Source organism: Nanorana parkeri, unplaced genomic scaffold (genome assembly GCF_000935625.1).
Source record: "Nanorana parkeri isolate BGI_ZX_2015 unplaced genomic scaffold, ASM93562v1 scaffold475, whole genome shotgun sequence".
Classification (NCBI taxonomy): domain Eukaryota; kingdom Metazoa; phylum Chordata; class Amphibia; order Anura; family Dicroglossidae; genus Nanorana; species Nanorana parkeri.
Window position 1 is genome coordinate 983,345 of NW_017306743.1, and position 23,794 is coordinate 1,007,138.

At 44.6% G+C, this 23,794-nt stretch overlaps 1 protein-coding gene across 3 annotated transcripts; it reads left to right on the forward strand.

Annotated features, from left to right (window-relative positions):
• Positions 1 to 1,285: 1,285 nt before the first annotated feature.
• Positions 1,286 to 17,597, forward strand: NAA10 (N(alpha)-acetyltransferase 10, NatA catalytic subunit). 3 transcript variants are annotated; one of them, XM_018560720.1, is made up of 8 exons: positions 1,286 to 1,381; positions 2,184 to 2,282; positions 5,967 to 6,025; positions 7,596 to 7,641; positions 8,473 to 8,588; positions 10,345 to 10,389; positions 12,412 to 12,496; positions 17,351 to 17,597. In XM_018560720.1, the coding sequence occupies exons 1-8, from the start codon at positions 1,361 to 1,363 to the stop codon at positions 17,594 to 17,596; spliced, it is 717 nt and encodes a 238-aa protein (XP_018416222.1). In that variant the 5' UTR covers positions 1,286 to 1,360; the 3' UTR covers position 17,597. The 3 variants fall into 3 exon arrangements, with proteins under 3 accessions (XP_018416222.1, XP_018416223.1, XP_018416224.1); XM_018560721.1 differs by having other exon boundaries at positions 5,967 to 6,011; positions 7,600 to 7,641; XM_018560722.1 differs by lacking the exon at positions 10,345 to 10,389.
• Positions 17,598 to 23,794: the final 6,197 nt, after the last annotated feature.

Genomic DNA, 23,794 nt, shown 5'->3' on the forward strand with positions numbered 1-23,794 from the left:
TGGCAAGATGGGGGTGGTGGCAGTAGTGTCCATTGGCTCCTAGAGTTGTTGGGTGGTGTAATGGGTAAGGCTAGCCATATATGTGTGCACTCCCTTGGCTGTAGGGTGGTCAAAGACAGATGCTATTAGGGGGCAAGGCTGGCCAAAAGGGGATTGTGTCCCTTGACCATAGGGTGTTTGTAGAATGTGCTCTGATTCGGGGGTGCCTTCAATTACTGATGAACAACTGAATCTTAAATAAGTGTAGGGTTTACTTTCCATCAAAGATGTATCATAGATGTCAATTATTTTAGCTTCCAACAGTGTTGTAAAATGGGGAAGACCACCTAGGGTGGTGCTGGTTGGTATAATGTGGTGTCATGGGTGGCACTAAGGTGATGGTGGGGGCAGGATGAGGCTGGGTCATAAATAGATCATGGCTGATACTGGTTGGGGTAGTGTTTCCTGACCTCTAGGGTGGTGCTGTGTGTAAGAGATGCTAGATGGGTGTGGTGTAAGATGCTGGTTGTGCTACCCTTGGCCATAAACAGATCAAGGGTAAAACTGCTAGGGCTTGGGCCCTAGGGGGTGGTTAGTGGTGTGTGTGGAAGAGTTGCTAGATGGGTGTGGTGAAATGAGTTAGGCCCCATTCACACTGAGCGATTTTTTTCAGCGATATCGCTCTATATAGCTTCTCCAATCCATTTTAATGGAGTTGTTCACATCTCGCCGTTCAATATCGCTTGTAGCTCGTCGCTGTAGCTTGTCGCTCCTACATGACCCATTTTTCTGTGGATTTTGAGCGATTTTGCTCCTGATTGCATACAGCCCAATAGGAAAAAGTCGTGCGATGTCGCACATATAAAATCACGCGATTTTCATGTCGCTCAGTGTGAATGGGGCCTTAGTGTTGCTAGATGCAGGTAGTGCCCTGCCAGAAACAAGTTGTGTTGTAAGGCTGACAAACTGTGGGTTGCAGAATGGGCATGGTGTTGTGGTAAGGGTGACCACAATTGGGATACCTTGTAAGGATTGCCAGATATAGTGCAGAGGGGGATGATATGGATAAGAGTGGTCAGAAACAGGTTGTGTTCTAAGGGTAGTGTTGGGGGTAAGGCAGAGGTTCAGATGTGGGTAGGGGTGTTTCCCACACATAACTCTACAACGATGATGCTTCTCCAAACTGACTGTGCGCCCGTTGTTACACCCAGCAAACTCCACAAATGGTTAGGTTTGTTTTCTCACTATACGCCCACCCACTTCCTGTTCCCTGTTGACATTACTTCCGGGTTAACGCCCACCCGGCCATGCGTCCCACTCACGTGACTTCTGATTCTCCGCCCCTCTCCTGAACCGATCAATTCTTGCAGACACCGGCGCCATGAATATCCGGAACGCGCGGGTGAGCTAATAATTCAGGGGAGATATATGTGCTGAGAGGTTGGGGGCTGTCCCGGGAAATGTGAGCGCGCTCAGTAACGAGGTTATATGAAAACGGAGCGTGCTTGTCTTCAATTCATTGGAGTGGGGCCTGGGAGTAATATGGCTGACTTTCCCATGATGCTTTGCTGCTGGGCATGCACAGGCATGGTGTGCTAGTCCAGGTCTTGTGCTCTGCAGGGTGTTAAGGACTTGTAATGGCCAATAATGTGGATAGACACAAGCTGCCTGTTTGGAGGCGACAGGAAGGCCCCTAGTGCAGGTGGAGAGCATTGTTCCACCTGCTAGCCTGAGGTGCCATGGCTGCCTCCTTCTACCATCTTGGGCTATCATTCTTCCCCCTGCTAGCCTGAGCTGTCACGGCTGCCTCCTTCTACCATGGTCGGCTGCCATTGTCCCCCCTGTGCCTGAGCTGTCATGGCTGCCTCCTTCTATCATGGTGGGCTATCATTTCCCCCCTTGCCTAAGTTGTCATGGCTGCCTCCTGCTACCATGGTGGGCTGTCATTGTCCCCCTCTCTGCTAGCCTGAGGTGTCATGGCTGCCTCCTTCTACCATGGTGGGCTGTCATTGTTCCCCCTGGTAGCCTGAGGTGCCATGGCTGCCTCCTTCTACCATGGTGCGCTATCATTCTTCAAGCTTGACAACGTTTTCCATCGTCGATTTTGTTCGACTTAATCGAATTATTGTTGCAGCTCTAGTGTAATCTGCGTTTTTTCCTCTCTCCATACTTTCTGTACTAATTTGTTGGTCTTGTCCCTACAGCCCGAGGACCTGATGAATATGCAGCACTGCAACTTGCTGTGTTTGCCAGAAAACTACCAGATGAAGTATTACTTTTACCATGGACTGTCCTGGCCACAGGTAGGCTCTGAGTGCTCTCGTTAGTGATGTCTCCATGCCTCCCTGTCTGAATATGTTAAAGATATCCCACTGCACTCCACGCCTTCATATCTTTTCTTGCAAATGTTGTGTGTGCTAAAATGGCCAGCAGATGGCGCTGTAAAGACAGTCGAGGTAATGAGGTCACCAGCATACTGAGGTCCACATGAACCTCGGTGTACTGGTGACCTCATTACCTCGACTGTCTGAATATGCTGAATTTCTATCATTTTTTGTTTTTTTATTTACAGTGGTCAGTATACTAAAGTCCCTCCAGGACTTGTTGGGCTCTATAGTGCGTCTTTTCTTTTTGCATTGGTCAAGCTGTGCTGTGTTCTCAGCATAAAATCTATACAAAAGAGCTCTAGCATGTTTGTAACCGGGGAACGTGGCTCTGCAGTGTAACAAAAGTGATGTTGGAGTTCTGACATTACTTGCAAAGCTGATTGCACAGGACTGGCAGGATTGATCAGCTTGATGAAGCATTTTAGGACCTCTGCTTTTGGTAAGCTGAATTATGGTGGATGAATACACGACCATTCCACAAACATACAATATTTTATCATAGAACGTGCATGCTTATGCTTTGAGCAGGCGGTCCTGACTCGATCCTTATCTCCAGGGAACATTAGTGGTCGCACCACCAAGATAGACTCTGGGGTAAATCTAGCCATACATGCGAGGCAGTGCGGCCTGGCCAGAATTGGACCGGAACGCACTGCTTATGGTGTGAACTAACTCTAATAAAAGGGGGGGCAACCTCTACAATCCAGCTGTGGTGAAACTACAAACTCCATCTTGCCTCTGCCAGCCATGGCCGTGACTGTCAGTCTTTTTTTTGTTTCAAATGGTTTTTATTAGTTTTCAACAAGTAACATGGCATACAATGAGTAAAGTCGTTGGTATAAATCAAGTACCGATATGCGTTAACAAAAGGTGTACTGACCTTAAGGTCGGTCAGACCAACAAAAGGGAAAGAAACAGTAGGAATAAACATTGCCAGCTAGTATTCACTGTCTATACATATAACATCTGCTGATGAGCTGGCGGGTTCCCTGGGTCGCACCAAAAGGAACATGTGCGACCCATGTACGCATGGATGTCATAGGTCTTATTCGTGGGTCAAATGGCCTCTGTGCCACAGTGGCGGTGCGATGTATGATCGAGGCAAGTACCCTGGTGTCTGACCTACGGAACGTTGGGAACCCATAAGGGTGAGGTCCTAATTAACTAAGAGGGGAGGTGGGGGATTGGGGTAGAGGGGGTGTGTGGCAGGAGGGGGTTTGGTCATGTTTGGTAGTTGTGCTGGGACGAGTTATGGGAAAAGTGATGCCTCGTTATCTTCCTATCAGAAGTCATTCTTGTTTTTGCAGGTTGGTAAAGTCCGCTGTGCCTATAAAATAGGCCCAGCAGGTCCACATCTTCCTGAATCTATCTAGATTGTCTTGTCTAGTGGCCATCAGTTCCTCCATTTCATAAGCACCAAAAGGAACATGTGCGACCCATGTACGCATGGATGTCATAGGTCTTATTCGTGGGTCAAATGGCCTCTGTGCCACAGTGGCGATGCGATGTATGATCGAGGCAAGTACCCTGGTGTCTGACCTACGGAACGTTGGGAACCCATAAGGGTGAGGTCCTAATTAACTAAGAGGGGAGGTGGGGGATTGGGGTAGAGGGGGTGTGTGGCAGGAGGGGGTTTGGTCATGTTTGGTAGTTGTGCTGGGACGAGTTATGGGAAAAGTGATGCCTCGTTATCTTCCTATCAGAAGTCATTCTTGTTTTTGCAGGTTGGTAAAACACGCCACAGGGGCGTCCCCCGTCACCCCCTCGTGTGGAGCAGAGGATCACGGGTGGGAACGGGGCCCCCGTCAGGATGGGGGTCTCCCGGTCCCCCCCGTGGGAGAGGGGAAAGGAGGGCGAGGTCCCTGGTGCGAGGCCATTGGTCCACACACGTCCCGTATAGGTGTATGAGGAGTAAAGTTTGAAGAGGTAGGGGATATACTCATCCGTCGATGACCTAGTTCAATTAAGACGGCAATCAGGTGCGCCTCACATAGGTTTTCCGGGCCATCTTGAGGGGCAACAGAAGTGGCATATTAGGGAGAACTGCCAAGGTTGTCTACCCCTGCACTATTAATGTTTTCTTGTTTAGCAATGGGGGCTGAACAAGAAAAAATGCTCAATACCCCCAGCCACCCCGCTGAGGTATTGTTTTCTGACAGTGGTTGATGTGCCGCTATCATAATACTACAACGATAACCACAGCTGATTTGCTGCAGTCACTGTTTGCCTGAGATTTTTTTAGATCGCCTCCTTGGACAAAAGTTAATTGAGGGGGCCACACACCGCTCAGATTTTGGCCCACTCAGCAGAATTGTGACAGGGTGACAACACAGGAGTAAAAGGAGTGCTCCTGTAACAGGAAGTGCCTGAGCAAGGATCTTCATGACAATATTGGTATTAGTTTAATGAAAGCTGCATATTTAAAGAACTGAAATGTGGAAGCCCCGCCTCTAAAAAATGGAATGCTGAGGGCAAAGTACTAGTCACCACTATTGCCTGTGGTCTCCCTGCAGCTGACCTTTTCCCCAGGAGTGACGAATCATGCCTGTGTCTGTGTGGAGGCGGCCATCTTGGTGAAGGAGCAGGGCTTTGCTTCCTTGTGCCAGAGCTGCCTCTCTGAGGTTGGTGATCTGATGAAGGAAAGATGGAGCAGCAGGAGAGGTGCAGAAATCATAGATCCAAAGAGTGAAGAAACAGAAGCAGGTAGATGCTTGCACCGTTGGCCATCAAGCATAGCATTCTCCTCCAGCCTGGAGAACTGAGCAGTACAGTTGACCTGAAATTTGAGGGTTGACACTAATGTAAATAATACAACCATGCATTTTAAAGGCTCCTGTGCTATGCAAGTTAATACAGGCAGTCCCCGAGTTACATACATCCGACTTACATACGACTCCTACTAACAAACGGAAACTATTACTGTACAGCAGGGGTAGTTGTAATGCTATTGCACTCGTGCCGACGAGGAATGCCCGCCTTTTTGGGTCTGGTTCATAGTACTGTACGTACATTACAGGAAGTTGACTCTTGTTACACGTGCAGACGAGGTGTGCCCACCTCTTCTTCCGGGTCACTGTGAGGTTTTTACTGGTGTCTGTATCCTTATTAGAAAGATTTAATCTCACTTCCTGTCCTTGAGACAACAGGAAGTGAGAGGAAAACTACCCCTAGGAAGGGAAATTCACTCCTGTAAGAGTTATCATGGGGAAAAGGGTGTCTCCACTGAAGCTTTATCACCAATTCTTTGTTTCCACAACAACCCAAAATTTTCTAAATCCATTTGTCACAGGGACAGAAAGTGATTTGAAATCTTCTGAACAGGGGCACAGACAGCAAAACAAACTTTACAAGGGGTTAACCTTTCCCTATGCTATCCAAAACAGCAACAAAATATTCTTGGCTGGAGTTACACTTAAAAAATGTGCCTGTTCCAACTTGCATACAAATTCAACTTAAGAACAAACCTACAGAACCTATCTTGTTCGTAACCCGGGGACTGCCTGTAGTCTAATATTACCTATGTTTAAATGTGCAGGGATGTTAAGTGGGTTAGATATTGTTAGCCATCAGCATTATATATATTTTTGTTTATTCCTCTAGCTCTCCTACATCGCTGAAGATGAAAATGGAAAAATTGTTGGTTATGTCTTAGCAAAAATGTAAGTTGTAAGCTTCTTATTACTGCAGATCTAAGGTTAGTTTGATGTATGTTTTTTAAGGTGTGTAGGCAAAACAGGGTGGGCAGTTGGGGGTTGGCATCTCCTTAAACAGGTAACATTTCTATGTTTTTGTGCAGCATCACGTTCATTTTGTCCACCTTGGATCTCTAAAGCTGAACTCCAGGCAAGCAGTTGTAAAAATATATAAAGGGAGCTTATAAGGATACTGTACTGATTGCTCAGGGTTGGTAAATAACGGAGAACATAGTCGGCTTACTATGTCTCTAGTTATGAAGGAACAGGAAGTGCTATACATCACTTCCTGTACATTCATGATTGTGGATATAGTAAATATTTACTATCTGCTCACTTTATGAATGAACGGGAAGCATTTCTGTACACAGGCTTCCTGTCCATCTATGACTGGGTTGGTAATAAATATTACTATCTCCAGATTGTGAATGAACAGGAAGCCTCTGTACTGAGAGCTTCCTGTTCATTGAGCACTGGGGCTGCAGAAAAAGAGATTATGGACTCTGTGTCCTCAATCTCTTTTTCTATTATAAAAGGGAAATATCAGGGGTCTGTTTAGATATCTGATATTTCCCCAGAGCGGCCTAAAAATTTCATTTCGATGCATGCCTACATTTGCGATCAAAATAGTGCTTGCCGCATTTTGACCGGACCGCAGGCATAATGTGCCTTGCGATCCCATTGCAGCCAGAGGGCTTGGCTACATTGCCATTCACTTCAATGGCCGCCACGCCCCCTCCTGCCCCACAAAAAAAGTGAGCCGGCTGCAATGAAAGGCGGTGCGCTCTGGCCAGAATCGGGCCGGAACGCACTGCAACTGGTGTGAACGGGCCCTTATGCTAAAAGTGACAAAGTACACAAAACATGTTTTGTAATTAAGGTAGATGTTTACAAACTCTGATGCAATGTGTTTTGTTTTTTAAACCAGACCTTGACCCCCTTCCACTAAAAAGCACATCAGCATGCAGCTCTGCATCCTGATATGAAATCATCTTCCATTCATTAGTTAAACATATTTTTATTTTACTTACAATTATTATTTTTTTCTATTATGAAAGGGGACCATTTCCTGGTCCTCTTGGGCATAAGTGATGTAATGTGCCCAAGCATTGCATCCTGGGAAGGTGACATCAGCAGAGCATTGCTGGGAAATCTCATCTGTAATCTCACAAGATCTCAGGGAAAGGCATTTTGCTCCTCTGAGATGATGTGCAAGGTCACATGTCCTAGTCACATGTGCCAGAGTTCCAGCAAGTAAAGGGAGATGTATTAATCTGCCCTTAGTAAAAATAGGCACTGTGAGAAGAATGGGGAGGAAAATAAAATAAGATATGCAAAGAATAAAAAGCCGGCAACTCTAAGTATCTGTTTGTAGATTGTCATTGTGTATTTGTTGTCATTTGAAAGATGTGGGTAAAGTTCCTCTTTAAGTTATATTTGGCAGATGCCAGTCTTGGAATGGCAGGTACTTGTTGTTGTGGATTTTGGAATAGGTCTTGATTAAATATCAAAGATGTTTGTTTTTTTTACTTTTAAGGGAGGAAGATCCAGATGATGTTCCACATGGGCATATCACTTCTTTGGTAAGATGTATTTTTTTATCATGTATTTTAGGGCTGCAACAACTAATCGGCATAATCGATTATAATCGGTTATTGAAAAAGTTGTCAACTTTTTCAATAATCGATTAATCGGCTTCCGATCAGTTGGCCCTGTTCACAGCTCCACACGCTGTGCGCCGCACCTCCTCCCCACCTCATGCTCGCCGCTGCCAGACCCGCCCTCCCGCATCCACACGCCGCACCTCCTCTGTATAATGTACTATTGCTGGGTTTTGTAGTCTTCTATAGCTGGTGGTATTCAGCATTGCACCACTGTATAATGTATTATTGCTGGGATTTGTTGTACTCTTCTATAGCTGGTGATATTCTGCATTGTGGAATAGCTGGCGGAATACCACCACCTATAGAAGAGTACAACAAATCCCAGCAATAATACATTATACAGTGGTATTCTGCATTGTGCTGTATAATGTACTATTGCTGGGTTTTGTAGTCCTCTATAGCCGGTGCCATTCTGCATTCATTGCTGTATAATTTTACACTTTCCTTTTCACTATATTGCACACCGCACTATCTTTTTTCTTTTTTACTTCCACCGCTCCAAGCTTGCTCCTGTGATGGACTACAACCTCAATACAAACTAGTCGTCCCATCACTGGAGCCTTTTTTAAAACTTTTATTTTATTGTTTATCCGATTAATCGAACCTAATAATCGGCTAACTAATCGATTTTGAAAATAATCGTTAGCTGCAGCTCTAATGTATTTGATTTACATCTGCAACATAATGTGGTTATTTTCTCACTGTGACCATTGCACTATACGAATCTGCATTTTATTTTTTTGATCTTAGGCTGTGAAACGATCTCACAGACGACTTGGCCTGGCACAAAAATTGATGGACCAAGCTTCTAGAGCAATGATCGAGAACTTCAACGCTAAATATGTTTCTTTGCATGTGCGGAAGAGGTAACCTTCATAAATAAGCGCCATTTCCTATCCCACCTCAACCTGACCACTGAACCATCACGTTCTCATACAATTCATTCACAGACAGCTACCTTCTTATGTATCACTGGCCCCTCCCTTTTAGATTGTAAGCGCTCAGGGGCAGGGCCCTCCTTACCATCTTGTCTTGAATTGTATTGTGATTGTAATATCTTCCTTATATTGTAAAGCGTTGCGCATACCGTTGGCGCTATATAAATCCTGTATAATAATAATCTCCTGATTGGTTCTGCCTGGTCATAATATTCTGACTTTTTCAGTGAGTCAGTAGCAATTTTTAAGACTGCTGATTGTTTATATTGGACTGTTTCATTAAAAAGAAACCAAAAAGGGTGACCTGAAGCAGTTGGGCTTTTTCAAAACTAGCCAAGCTAAAGCTGGCCATACACTGGTTAAATGACAGCCAAGTCAGCCAGTCAACTGCAGTCTCTGTTTGGGTATTTTGACAGCAGCACTCCCACCGCTGCCAGATTATAATAGCCTGGTGGGTGGTGGTGGGGGATTCCTATGTCCATGCTAACAGCAAAATCATGTAAAACAATCCAGAGTATATGGCCAGCCTAACTGAAGGGCTTTGTTTCTGTGTCATGTGAAATGCAAACTGCAGCTCCTGTCCATATTTGATTTCTAGGCTTTAGGAGAATGTTTGATGCTGGGGGTCAGTGCTGGGCATTTTTTATTACAGAAACCTGAAAAGCAGGCTCTTGGCAGGTGTTGCTGCTACTTGGTGTTCAATGCAAAAAAAAGATTGCACTGAATGGCTCAGCAGTACACACAATTGCAAACATTGACTTTGTGCTGCAGTGCATTAAAGGAGAACTATGAGGTGGGTGCTTTTCACTCACCTCATAGTTCTAGCCGACCTGTGACAATGAGACTGTCACAGGTCGGCTCAGTAGATCGGGTCGCTCACCTCTCGATCCTGTCACGGCTCTCTGCCGTGACAGGGGAGGGGCTAGATTCCCCGCTCCGATCCGCCAGCGCTGACTGGCGGAACGGAAAGGGGGAGGGGGGCGTGTACAGCTGACTCTGCCTCTAGATAGGCAGAGCCAGCTGTCAGTCATGCAGCTGGGCGGATCCCGGCAATTGTCGGGATCCGCTTCAGCTGCGGCGTCTCAGTATACCGCGAGCTACAGCTCGCGGGATACTGAGCCTAGGGTGACGGGAGCACGCTAGTTTGTCCTCCCGTTACCCTAAGGAGAACTGTGGGGAAAAGCCTTAACCCCATAGTTCTCCTTTTACAATGACAAATGGTGACTTTGAAGCTGCTATACTACTCACCTTCACTTTAATTTTTTTTTAATCTGTATTTTTTAATAATGTAAGACGGCTCACTTTAAGATTTGCCATTTAGAGGGTTCTAATTATCTGTAAGGGGGCAGATGGCACAAATATAGTGGTGATGGTGGTAGTGCCAGTCACATTGAAAAATGATGCGTAGGAAAATACAGATATTGCAGATTATCCAGTCTTTAGGATATTATTATATTGAAGTCACCACAGATGGATCTGTTCAAGCATTTAAATAGTTGCAGCTCACCATAACCTTTTGTATTTTTTTTTTTTTATGATCTTACTGGCGATTCACTTTATATAGTTGCAGAGTCTTTTCAAATAATCATATAATGGTTTTCATTTAGAGTAATAACTAAGCAATTGCAAGTCCTTTATTTCCCTTCATCATAACATATTTTCTGTTTGTACAACTTGTTTGCAGCAATCGGGCAGCACTCCATTTGTATTCCAACACCTTGAACTTCCAGTAAGTATTCAGTGTGTGGGAGATAAGATAGATGTTGTATATTTATAGTATTCGTGTGTATTGTATATATTTTTATTCATATTATTTTATGTGTTGGGTTCTTAACATCTCTCAGCTAGTAGTATTTGGTTACATTTAACGGGACTTGTTCTTTAAAAGAGAACTGTGGGGTAAGTGTTTTTCCCCATAGTTCTCTAAAGGGTCACGGGAGAACATATACCAGCGTCCTCCCGTGACCCAACGCTCAGTATATCGCGAGCTACAGCTCGCGGTATACTGAGACCGCCGCAGCCTGGACGCATCCCGACATTACTGTCGAGATCCACCCAGCTGCTTGATTGACAGCTGGCTCTGCCTATCTAGAGGCAGAGCCAGCTGTACCCGCCCCCTCAACCGTCCGTTCCTCCAGTCAGCGCTGGAGGATCGAGGAGGGGGAATCCCTGCAGGGAGCCGTGACTGACAGTCACGGCTCTCTGCAGGGAGTTGATCGAGAAGTGAGCGAGCGATGGCATGTTTTCGCTCACTTCCCGATCTATTGAGCCGACGTGTGACAGTTTAATTTTCACACGTCGGCTCAAACTATGAGGATGAGTGATTTTTCACTCACCTCATAGTGCTCCTTTTAATGTTGAAGGCAGAAGACGTTTCACCTCTTAGTAGCTTCCACATTTCCAAGATCTGCATAGGAATACGATGTTAGAAACTTTCCCTAAGTTGTAGCTTGTTTCTTATCCTTTTTTTTTTTTAAACCAGAATTCCATTAAGTTCTATGTGTCTAGACATATAACTCTATTCAAGTGCAAGTTCAGTAAAAAAAACACAACTTGTGTCTAAAACACTTAAGAGGCTCATTTTATAAATCTTCTGGCCAGCATATAGCTGGGTGAATGCCGCTTGCACTACCCTGCTACTAGATTAAGCTAATGAGCATAGGAATTTTCTATGCTCCTCGGCTCTATCTAGTGCCAGTAGTGCCGTGAGAATGGTATTCACCCAGCTATATGCTGGCCAGAAGATTTATAAATCAACTCCTTAAAGGAGAATTATGAGGTGAGTGCTTTTCACTCGGCCTCATAATCTGAGCCGACCTGTGACAATTAAACTGTCACAGGTCGGCTCAGTAGATCGTGAAGTGAGCGAACACTACCGGCGCTCGCTCACTTCTCGATCCTGTCACTGCAGAGAGCCGTGACAGGGGAGTGACTGGATTCTCCCCTCCCCTGTCCGATCCTCTAGCGCTGACTGGCGGAACGGACGGGGAGGGGGCGGGTACAGCTGGCTCTGCCTCTAGATAGGCAGAGCCAGCTGTCACTCACGCAGCTGGGCAGATCCAGACATAATTGTCGAGATCCGTTTCAGCTGCGGCATCTCAGTATACCGCGAGCTGTAGCCCTCTATATACTGAGCTTCGGGTAACGGGAGGACGCTAGTTTGTGTCCTCCCGTTACCCTTCGCAGAACTACGGGGAAAGCCCTAACCCCATAGTTCTCCTTTTAATGTTTTTTGGGAGTTACTTCTTATCAGAATCATGTAAAGCTGACCATTCCTAGCTTGAATTTCAGCCAGTTTCTGCTGTATCAGCCTGAGCCATGGGTGGCCCTGTCACCACCACCTGGCTCTACAAAATTGGATCTTAAAATCATACGATTGGAAAATTCTTGGCGGAACAATGACTGCATCCTTTTTAGATGCAATCACTGTACAGGTATTTAAACAATAGCGCATACTGCGGCTGTTTAACACGATGGTTGGCAGTGGGGAATATATCGACTCCTTTCTTTCAGCCCACAGGCTGACGAGAGAAAATCTAGACAAGTATTAAGAGACTAATGTTCAGCCACTCCTCTGCCTCAACATGCCATAGCTGAGCGGATCTGAACCAGTTTTACCAACCAAGGTGTTATAAGAGAACGCCGGTCTAAACAGATAAAGCTTGTTGTTTATATTACTGCTTTAGTTTAACAGGAAGCAAAATGTTCTGCAGTTCACTTCAAAATCTGTATTTCACTTTTTCCCATGTAGAATTAGTGAGGTGGAGCCCAAGTACTACGCTGACGGTGAAGATGCGTACGCTATGAAGAGAGATCTCGCTCAGATGGGTGACGAGGTCAGTACACTTGGATCTTAAAGCCTCTGTATGTGGAATTCCTGTTCTGTTTAAAGCAGAGCTCCAGGCAAATCCAATGTTAACCCTTGCAGTGGTGCTACCCCCACACTATAAGTTTTAAGTGCTCGTTTTATCTAGTGAGCTCAAATATAATTTTTCCTTTTTTTTTTCTGTTCTACTTTTCCCTCCTCCTTGAGTATTATTAAAGGGTAAATTCACCTTTTTTTTTTTTTTTTTACAAAATGTGAGAAAATGAACTTACTCACAGCTCCTTCCCCTGGTCGCTGGTGCACATAGCTGTGTGATGCCCCCACTAGCTGGTGTAGTGGTCCGTACACCAAACTTCACAGCCCCTGCAGTCTGTAATCATCCTAATGCTTCCAAATGGCGGTTACATGTCCGCGCTTGACAAATATAAATGTCTTCTGTACATAAATACAGGAAATAAATGTTATCTGTTTATGTGGAGGGTGAGTTGATTCTGATATGTTAATATTAGAGGTGCACCGAAATGAAAATTTCAAAAACGAAACTGAAATAAAGTCAGGCCGAAACTGAATGTTTGTTTGTTTTTTTACTTTAACTTTCAATTAAATCATGAATGAACAGGAGGGGATGTAGATCGCTTCCCATTCATTCATAATTGAGGATATAGTAACCATACTATGTCCTCCCATTATTTACAAACACTCAGCGATCACTGATTGCTTGTATCACTATCCTTCCTGGCATGCTGTCACAGGAGGCTGAGAGAGCGGAGCTCAGCCTCCTGTGACAGCGCTGGCTGTCTCCGCCCATGCACCGCTCTGCCGATCTGTGATAGGAGGCTGAATGGTGTGGGAGGAGAGACGCCGGCAGCTCACATCGCTTTCCTCCCACAGCGCTCGGCAGCCTGTCAGTTTCTCTCCTCCCCGCTGGGACACAGAGCAGCGCCCAGCGGGGAGGAGAGAATAGGATGCACCGCTGTATCGGCCAGAAAATGCCACTCTAGGCATAATGCCAAAAGTGCTATTTTCGGTCGATATATCGGTGCATCCCTAGTAAATATTTCCATCTCTGGCGGTTCCCAAGATTCATTACTTTGAGCATTCTGCTTGCTGTTCTCTTTTGGTCTGACTATCTTGTATGACATATTTCTAGCAATCGATCAGAACATCTAGTGGAGACTGAGGGCTGGGGGTGTAGTGCACAATTTGATACTGTTTGCACAGGGTGATGGCATTTACTCAGCATACCTTCCTTAGTGCTTTTGTGTAGGATCGAGGATCAATGGGGGTTAAATCAGGAGGGAGACTGTATTTTGTGAATGACTCGCTTATGTGTCTTTTTTCACAGGTGGTAGGCTTGAAAGTCTTCGTCTGAGCCACTTCCAGGTCGCATCAGTTTGCTCCCCTGTCTGACCTTCACAAGGTGTAATGCTGGCCAAATACTGTCAGACCAGTCAACAGACCATTATGTAGAAGCAGGGCCTCTACTGTGAACAAAACATAGACAGCAGAGTGTACTTCCTATTCATTTTATATATGTAGTACTGACATTCCTCATCTCCTATAATGCTGGAGAACAAGAAATTCTAAGGTAATAACATATCTATCATCAACTTCACTCTAAACTTATAATAATATAGCTTCTAAAAGATCCATAGTACATACAAATCGTCCATCTGCCTTAAACTTCAAACCCCTCCATTATTTTTATGGATGGTGAAAAATATTCGGCACATGCCTCCATAAGACTTTCAGAGACTGCAGACATACCACAGGAGGTGGTCAGAGAAGGTAAAAAAAAATGTAGAAGTCTGGAGACATGTTGAAACTGTTAGATTGTTTCCATTACTTTTTTTTTTTACAAGTCAATGTTCCCATGCCCAACTACTGACTGACTAGGGCCAAAAACAAATACCTAAGGGCCACAGGTTTGGTAATAGGGGGATAGAGGCTCCCAATTTCAGAGATTTTTTAGATCCATGATTAAGAAAATGTTTTCACAGTGTGACTTTCCAGCATCGGTATAAACAATTTTATATATGTGACATTTACAGATTATTCCATTCAATACATATAACAAGCACTTGTAGCTGAACTACGGGGTCAAGCATGTGCATTTTTACTGGAATCTTGGTGTGCTTTGTATTTATTTCTTCCAGATCGGTGCACTGCACTTATGCAACATGAAACTTTGCCTCTTTTTAGGAGGTTCCTGTAATAAAGACTAGAGGTGCACCGAAATGGAAATTTTAAAACCGAAATAAAAAAAATTGTCAGACTGAAAGTGTTTTTTATTTTTATTTTTTTGCATTTATTTTAATTTTTTATAAACTTTTTCATTTTTTATTAAATATTTTTTACTTTTCTTTTAGGGGCTTTGGGGAAATATTAGGGGTCTAAACAGACCCCTGAAATTTCCCTTTTAAAATAGAAAAGGAGATTGAGGACACGGAGTCCTCAATCTCTTTTTCTGTATCCCCTTTTATCAATGAACAGGAATCCTGAGTGTTCCTGTTCATTCATAACTTGAGAACATAGTGTGTTTACTATAACTACAACTATGAATGAACAGGAGGGTATGTAGATCACTTCCCATTCATTCATAATTGAGGATATAGCCACCGTACCATGTCCTCAATTATCTACGAACACTCAGTGATCACTGAGTGTTTGCACACTCTCCTCTGTGACAGTGTCACAGGAGGCTGAGTGGGTGGAGCAGGGAGGAGAGCTCAGCCTCCTGTGACAGCGCGGCTGTCTCTGCCCCCACACCGCTCTGCCGGACTGTGATAGGAGGCTGAGCGGTGTGGGAGGAGAGACGCCGGCCGCTCACAGCGCTCTCCTCCAGCAGCGCTCGCCCGACTGGCACACAGAGCAGCGGGGAGGAAAGAAAGCAGGGATGCGCCGATGTCTTGGCAGGAAAATGGACGATTTTCGGCCGATATATCAGTGTATCCCTAATAAAGACCGTTCACTGTGGCTGTTTCTCTCCTTGTGGTCTGGTTTCCGTCCGCTCCTGTAGGTTTCAGTTGGCTGCAGTGGGGGGTGCCTGCTGGGTTCCTCCCACATCTCTGAACAGCTTATGTGCAACAAAGTGATAATGTCACTGCTAACTAACCCAATAACTGGGTTTGCAAAGGAATTTGGTGCACACAAAGCAAATGTATATCCTTTGTGGCTATTGAGCATTGTATTTATATGAATGTTTTTGTGCAAAGAATTCAGTTCTAAAAAGATTCCCTGGTGTTCAAGAACACCCCTGATCTATAATGTCTGGCTGAGAGATAATGGAGACACCCGGTGCATGGGATTTTTTTTTCACACCACCATGGCCATAATGCGGTATTGCATTACATTGAGCCTGAAAAGAAACTATACTAAGAACATTTGTTTTTGCCTCTGTTCACACAGAGCGAATGCTCAGGGATACATAGACTAGGGATGTCCCGATACCACTTTTTCAAGACCAGGTACTTTCTCTACGGTACTTGCCGATACCAATTACCGATACTTTTTCTTAAAGTACATGTGAAATTTTTTCTAAAACAATACAGAGTGATTATTTTAGGGCAATTGCTCTCCAGAGCTAAATACAGATGTCACCAGAGCAGAATGCATGTCAACAGAGCTAAATACAGATGTCCCCAGAGCAGAATGCATGTCAACAGAGCTAAATACAGATGTCCCCAGAGCAGAATGCATGTCAACAGAGCTAAATACAGATGTCCCCAGAGCAGAATGCATGTCAACAGAGCTAAATACAGATGTCCCCAGAGCAGAATGCATGTCCCCACAGCAGAATACATGTCAACAGAGCTCAATACAGATGTCAACAGAACTAAATACAGATGTCCCCATAGCAGAACACATGTCAACAGAGCTCAATACAGATGTCCCCACAGCAGAATACATGTCAACAGAGCTAAATACAAATGTCCCCAGAGCAGAATACATCTCACCAGGCTGTGTGCCGATCTCACCTGGGCGGCATGTGGATCTCTGTGGCTATGCTGTAGAGAGTTGATCGGGCAGGTGCCGGCTCTGGGGCTGTCCTGTGCCGTGTGGGGCTGTCCATGGCTGTGCTTGTGGTGGAAAGGATGAGGAGATATAGAACTGGACAGCTACTGGATGAAGTTCCCACAAGCGCGGGAACTCGGACAGCCGTTGCAGTTTAACAATTTAAAGGGCCGATATCGGCCTTAGGAATCGGGGCATGTTCAGCAGTACAGGTACTCTTGAAAATGCCTGGTATCGGCCCCAGTACCGATACAAGTATCGGAACATCCCTAAAATAAACCCTTTTATGTATTCAAATTTATATAGTGTATGTTCTGAAAAATGTTGCAGCAGTGATGAATGTATTATAGAGAGGTTTGACGCTTAAAGGCAGATGGGTAATTTGTATGATAATGAAATCTCTTTTTTATTTTAATGAATAATTTTTTTGTCAATTGGTATAAACTAAAATATAGATGAATATATTTTGGATCTAGATAATTTGGAGTAAAATGTACCGGAGAACCAAAAGGTCCTGTTTTAGGTTCTCCAGCATCATAATGACTCGGTCTGTCTAAACAGGTTGTGCCAGCACACCTTGCAGTATAATTATCAGGCGAATCTGAAACACTGACCTGGCTGTTTGTGGCTATCATAGACTTTATATAAACGTCTTTGAGAAAGTCTAAAAGTAAATGATAAATTGGAGGAGCACACTGATCAATCCCTGGAGTGCCTTTCAAGCCGTGGCATTTAGGTGAGCTTAATTCCAACACTGGCCCTGCCTGCTTGCCTCCACTAGTTCATTCACAGTGGAGTCTTGATCACCGGATAAACATACTCAATATTTTTTTTTTTTTTTATTCCACAGTTGCGGAAACAGATGGACTTAAAGGACAAGAACCGTCCGCAACCCCTGAGCTCCATAGAAAACAAATCTGATAATAGGTCAGGTCACGTTGGGGACTGCTGTCGAGATGAGAAGTGTGTAGGTAGCACGGGAAAACGCGATGGAACAGAGGATAGCGGCGACAGCAAGGACGTGAGTGAAGTCAGCGAGGCCACAGAGAGCACGGACGTCAAAGACAGCTCCGAGGCTTCAGACTCTGCTTCTTAAAGGGAGCGTCTAGACAATAAATATCATTAGGTTATCATGACAACCATTTTTCTGCTAGCAGCTCCTGTTAAGTTTTATGAAATCCCTTCATAGGTGCAGTAAAGCTCGACCATGCAGCCCTGTCACTTTATACAGGAAGAACAGTTTGTAAATATATCAAGACATTAAATTCTATGCGACAAGCTGACTTGATTACTTCATTGTGCATTATCATGATCTGTGTCCCTTTTATACTAACCAATCATAGTTTTACACTCGAACTGTCATTGTATGGAGTAAGTTTGGATTTTATTGGTTGCTATTTGACTTTCTATACAGTTCTAGAATGGAGTCATTTTCTAAAATGCAGCCCAGTATTTGATGCCATCATTGAGAAGTAGTTAGGTTGCTTAAAAAAAATGGCCTTTTATCCGCATACTTTTTCCAAGCCAGTGATTCAGAAAAAGCTGAAGTTGTTGGATCAGCGTGACCGCTAAGTCAGGGGGGGGGGGGGGGGCGTGTTATTATCAACGCAAGTGCACCGAAAAATGAATGGGTGTGAATGGCTAGTTCACACCAGATCCGTTGTGTTACGTTGCGCTGGAAAAACAAGTAGTGCATGTTTTTTCAGCACAGTGGTGTCAACTAGCCCCATTCACACCCACTAATTTTTTGGTGCCCTTCTGCTTATATAAAGTGAGACGGTATATTTAATCCCCCAGTGTAAACTGAAGTTTGCTTAAAGGCTTCATCAAGGCTGCAAGTTTGGCAAATGCTTTCTAAGACCTTGCTGTACATTTTGCTTTTTCAAATATTGAAGCTTCTATGTACAAGGCTTTAATTTATTAGCTGTCCTGGCTCCTCCATTACATTACTCTATAGCCTACTGCAGTCAGTGTCTGGACTAGGGATGCACCGATACTAGAATTGGTGCCGATGCCGAGTATTTGGGCAAGTACTGGTATTCGCCCAAATGCTCCGATGCCTAGCCCTCTAGATAGGCAGAGCCAGCTGTCACACACGCAGCTGGGCGGATCCAGACATAATGGTCGGGATCCGCTTCAGCTGCGGCGTCTCAGTATACCGCGAACTGCAGCTCGCGGTATACTGAGCTTAGGGTGACGGGAGGACGCTAGTTTGTGTGCTCCCGTTACCCTAAGGAGAACTATGGGGAAAAGCCTTAACCCCATAGTTCTCCTTTTAAGGTTTCACGAAGTGAAAAAGATTCCATTGAGCCAAGAGATAGCAGTGATTCCGTTAGTGATAGTGAAAGTCGTCCTACACAATAAGCCTCCTCTCTCTTGTCCTCCTCACACTAGCCACAAAGGTACCTGTAATTGGTTCATTTTTCTTCATATTTTGTACAGTATTATAATAATTTTTATATGAATATTTTTGGGTTGTGGAACGAATCATCTGAATTTCCATTATTTCCTATGGGGAAATTCGCTTTGATATACAAGCGCTTTGGATTACAAGCATGCTTCCGGAACAAATTATGCTCGTAAACCAAGGTATTACTGTACTGCTGATGCTAAAATAGGAATTGCTTTGCTTTACAATGAAAATACAATTATTCCCTTTAGAGGCGCACTGTCCATGGTGCTGAACCTCTGTTTTCACAGCACTTTGATCAGCACCGGCTCACCTCCAATTGACTAAAAAATGTAATTAACATTCAACGGCACGATGTTGGCAGCAAATGTGTGACTAGCTAAGGCTTGCCAGTGTTTCTTGATATGCTGAATTTATATAGAAACCTACCTCTCAGTATATGAAAAAAGAAACATCTCTGTACTGGTCTCTAGCATCTATGAAGATTCATTCTGTCGTCTCCAACTAAAGGTTTGCATCTCATTGGCAGCTGTGAGGTGACGCAGGCTGTCTTTATGGCTCTCCCCTTAGTTTGTTTCATATATAACATGCAGAGTGTGAAGACCCCCAGAGCTTGCAGGGTGCTGGAGGATTTTTATGTTATTTGGCCATATGAGCAGTACTTGCTCTGCTTCTCAGCGCTCACCCTCACTTTCTAAGCAACGTAGCAGAACTATGGAGAAAGAACCTGTGCTGAACGCATATAAAGGCTGCTCTTAACAATATCTCCTTTAGGAAATATAGATGCCTGGCTATCACTGTGATCCAACTGCTTTCAGGGGCCCCTGAAGTATGGATATTGGGAGTTTTCATTTGTCTTAAACTTTCTACTCTGCATGGTTGCTCCAGATCTGTGTTTAAGGAAGTAGTGAAGTCAGAGACAGCCAGGTAATGAGCATTTCCTGCAGCAATGACAGCATCATGTTCCTCAAAGTACAGGTTTCCCGGAATGAATGACAAATACAGGGGCTGACATTGCTGACCTCCTAAAAATGGCTTCAATACTTTCTGAGACAGACCTGGAACAGGTATGTCAATCAAGGAAGCTTGAATGAAGTCAAGATCTCCTACTGACTTTCTATAGGTCACTGTCTCAGAAGAAACTGAAGTCAATGGACCGGCATGATAACAAGGAATGTTTTTTTGAAGGCCAGCAACAGCAGCCTTCATATTACCTCAGTACAGGTTTCCAGAATTCACAGCAGTGGGAAGCACAAGCAGGACAGAAGGCAAGATGACAATGTCACCTGAAAATATCCTGTGACAAGAGTCCCACCTTATCTGATTGTAAGAACAGCCCTGGCACCGCGCTATGATAGTGACTGTTATAAATGGACAATTTATTTTATGGTTCTCTAAAACTATGTTTCTGTTACAAAACATGGGAAAGTTATTTTCATATGAAATTTTGACTTTCTTTAAATAGTTGGTACTTTTGAATGCAGCTCAACAAAAGAGAACCCTATGGACTAAAATGAAGCGTTTACGTGAAAACAGAAAAAAAGGGAAGAAGAGGATGGAGAAATAACCGATAAGGACTATTTAAGGGTTAATTTAATACAAAAGTAAGGGAAGAAGAGGATGAAGAAATGAGAAATAACCGATAAGGACTATTTAATGGTTAATTTTATACTTAACAATAGCCGTTATTCTACCAAATGTGAACACATTCTCTCTCTCCCTCCCTCTCTCCCCTCAGAGGCTGGCATATCATTCTTTAGAACTTTCTACAACACAGGAAGAAACATTTTTTCACCTTTCAGAGCCATATCCTGAAGCCACCAAGACAGGCACAGTCTGGTCCTTGGTGACACAAGTCGCGTTGCAGATTCCTAGTATAAAACTGCCTCAAAGGAGGTTATCATCAACCCAAAGACTCGTGGGCCTAAAGGATCTGTTATTAATTGGGGGAGGGGACTCCACGCTGTTTTAAACAAAACAAAAATGATGTTTAACAACACAAGTGAATTCCGAATTACATTCGGAAAACATTTCAGATGCATCCTAGTTTTTGGATATGTTCAGATTCGTTATTTCATTTGGTAATTCGGATGCATCCGAATGTCCAAATATTCTGAAATGCTGTTAATTTAAAACAACACAAATCTTACATGTCTATCAGTAGCCCCCCTTCACATCAGAAGCCCCACTTTCATAGCCCCCCCCCTTTCACATCAGAGTTCCCCTATTACATCAAGAGCCCCCTTCACATCACAATCCCACTACCATAAACCTTTGAGGCACACCTGAGGCCAGGAGGTACACCAGTGTGGCACCCTACTTGAGAAAGGCTGATCTAAGAGAACCAGAGAACATTGAATCACTGGAAAGATGGGTATGTGTATGTAGGCATATTTTATGTCCACTGAAGTCAGAAAGTCCCCCTGGTGAAGAGATAAAACAGTCTCCGCAGCTAGCATAACCAAAATCAGCCTGGAGCCCTGTGCAAAAGGGTTGCTTTCAGGCTCCCTCTACAACTTTCAGCCCTGTGCCAGATGGTATGGTATTTAGTATGGGTCACAGCTACAGACAAGTGTTACCGCACAGTTCCCTTTTATTTATGGAACATGGGGGTCACATATGCATACACAGTTAGCAATACGGTACTAGCACAAGTAAAAGGAGAAAAAGGATATACTGCCAAAATTATTGGGACGCCGGCCTTTACACGCACATGAACTTTAATGGCATCCCAGTCTTAGTGCGTAGGGTTCAATATTGAGTTGGCTCCGCCCTTTGCCCCTACAACAGCTTCAGCTCTTCTGGGAAGGCGTCCACAAGGTTTAGGAGTGTGTCTATGGGAATGTTGGACCATTTGTGAGGTCAGGTACTGATGTTGGATGAGAAGGCCGGGCTCGCAGTCTCCGCTCTAATTCATCCCAAAGGTGTTCTATCGGGTTGAGGTCAGGACTCTGTGCAGGCCAGTCATGTTCCTCCACCCCAAACTCCCCCATCCATGTCTTTATGGACCTTGCTTTGTGCACTGGTGCGCAGTCATGTTGGAACAGGAAGGGGCCATCCCCAAACTCCTCCCACAAAGTTGGGAGCATGAAATTGTCCAAAATGTCTTGGTATGCTGATGCCTTAAGAGTTCCCTTCACTGGAACTAAGGGGCCAAGCCCAACCCCTGAAAAACAACCCCACACCATAATCCCCCCTCCACCAAACTTTACACTTGGCACAATGCAGTCAGGCAAGTACCGTTCTCCTGGCAACCGCCAAACCCAGACACGTCCATCGGATTGCCAGACAGAGAAGCGTGATTGGTCACTCCAGAGAACACGTCTCCACTTCTCTAGAGTCCAGTGGCGGCGTGCTTTACACCACGACATCCCGCGCTTTGCATTGCACTTGGTGATGTAAGGCTTGGGTGCAGCTGCTCGGCCATGGAAACCCATTCCATGAAGCTCTCTACGCACTGTTGTTGTGCCAATCTGAAGGCCACATGAAGTTTGGAGGTCTGTAGCTATTGACTCTGCGGACAGTTGGCGACTTCTGCGCGCTTCAGCATGCGATGACCCCGCTCTGTCATTTTACGTGGCCTACCACTTCGTGGCTGAGTTGCTGTTGTTTCCACTTTGTTATAATACCAGTAACAGGTGACCGTGGAATATTTAGTAGCAAGGAAATGTCATAGAACACCTGAATCCAATGATTTGGAGGGGCGTCCCAATACTTTGGGCAATATAGTGTATATATGTATATACGTTACTTTACTTCCAGAAAAAGGAAAAACATAAGTCTATGTCACAGGTTGTAAAGGAAGCAGCCGGAGTTACTAGGGTTGCTATAGGAGACAGCTTGGCAACCAGATGCAGCAGTACATTGCTATTGTAGACAGCTTGGCAAACAGACAAATGCAGAGATATGGTTGCTATTGGAGACAGCTTTGCGAACAGTCACATGCAGAGATATGGTTGCTATTGGAGACAGCTTTGCAAACAGGCAGAAATATGGTTGCTATGGGAGACAGCTTTGCAAACAGTCACATGCAGAGATATGGTTGCTATTAGAGACAGCTTTGCAAACAGTCACATGCAGAGATATGGTTGCTATGGGAGACAGCTTTGCAAACAGGCAGGAATATGGTTGCTATGGGAGACAGCTTTGCAAACAGTCACATGCAGAGATATGGTTGACAGCGTGGCATATGAACAGTTGCAGAGGTATGGTTGTTATACTTGCTTGCAGTTCAGCTGTATGGTAAGTCCTTCAGCTGCAGCAGTCTGTTTGTGTAATCCTCCCAGGGAGCTTGGTCTCTGGCCAGAAGCGTAACTAGAAACCTCAGGGCCCCAGTGCAAGAAACCATTAAAGCCCCCCCTCCCCCCCTAAAAAAACATGATTTTGATACCCTTTTTTTTTCTTTCTATTAAATAATAATTATGTATGTTATGACTTCCAGAGCTAGTTCACACCAGCCCCAGTGTGTTCCAGCCCGGTTTGGTGCTGGAACACAATGGATCGCGGCCAGCACACTGAGTTCTGGGGTGGGAGGGGGCGTGGCTACAGATTCTTCCCCATCCCTCTGTCTGAACTGCGATCCGCAAGTGTCAAAAACACCGCGGGCAGCATGAGGCAGCTGCGTGTGGTGGGCCCTCTTCTTTCTCTCTGGGCTCCCCCCAAATGGCCGAACACCAGGGCCCGGTTGCAAATGCGACCGCTGCAACCCTGTTAATTTTGCCTGTGCTTCGTATCGGAGCATTTTCACAAGTACGTGTGAAAAAACCCAGTGTTGTCACTGGTGCATGCCAACTTAATGGTATAATGTATTGCTGGGACTTGTAGTCCTGCATAGTTGGTGCTATTCTGCATTGCTGTATAATGATTATAAAGCAATGCAGAATA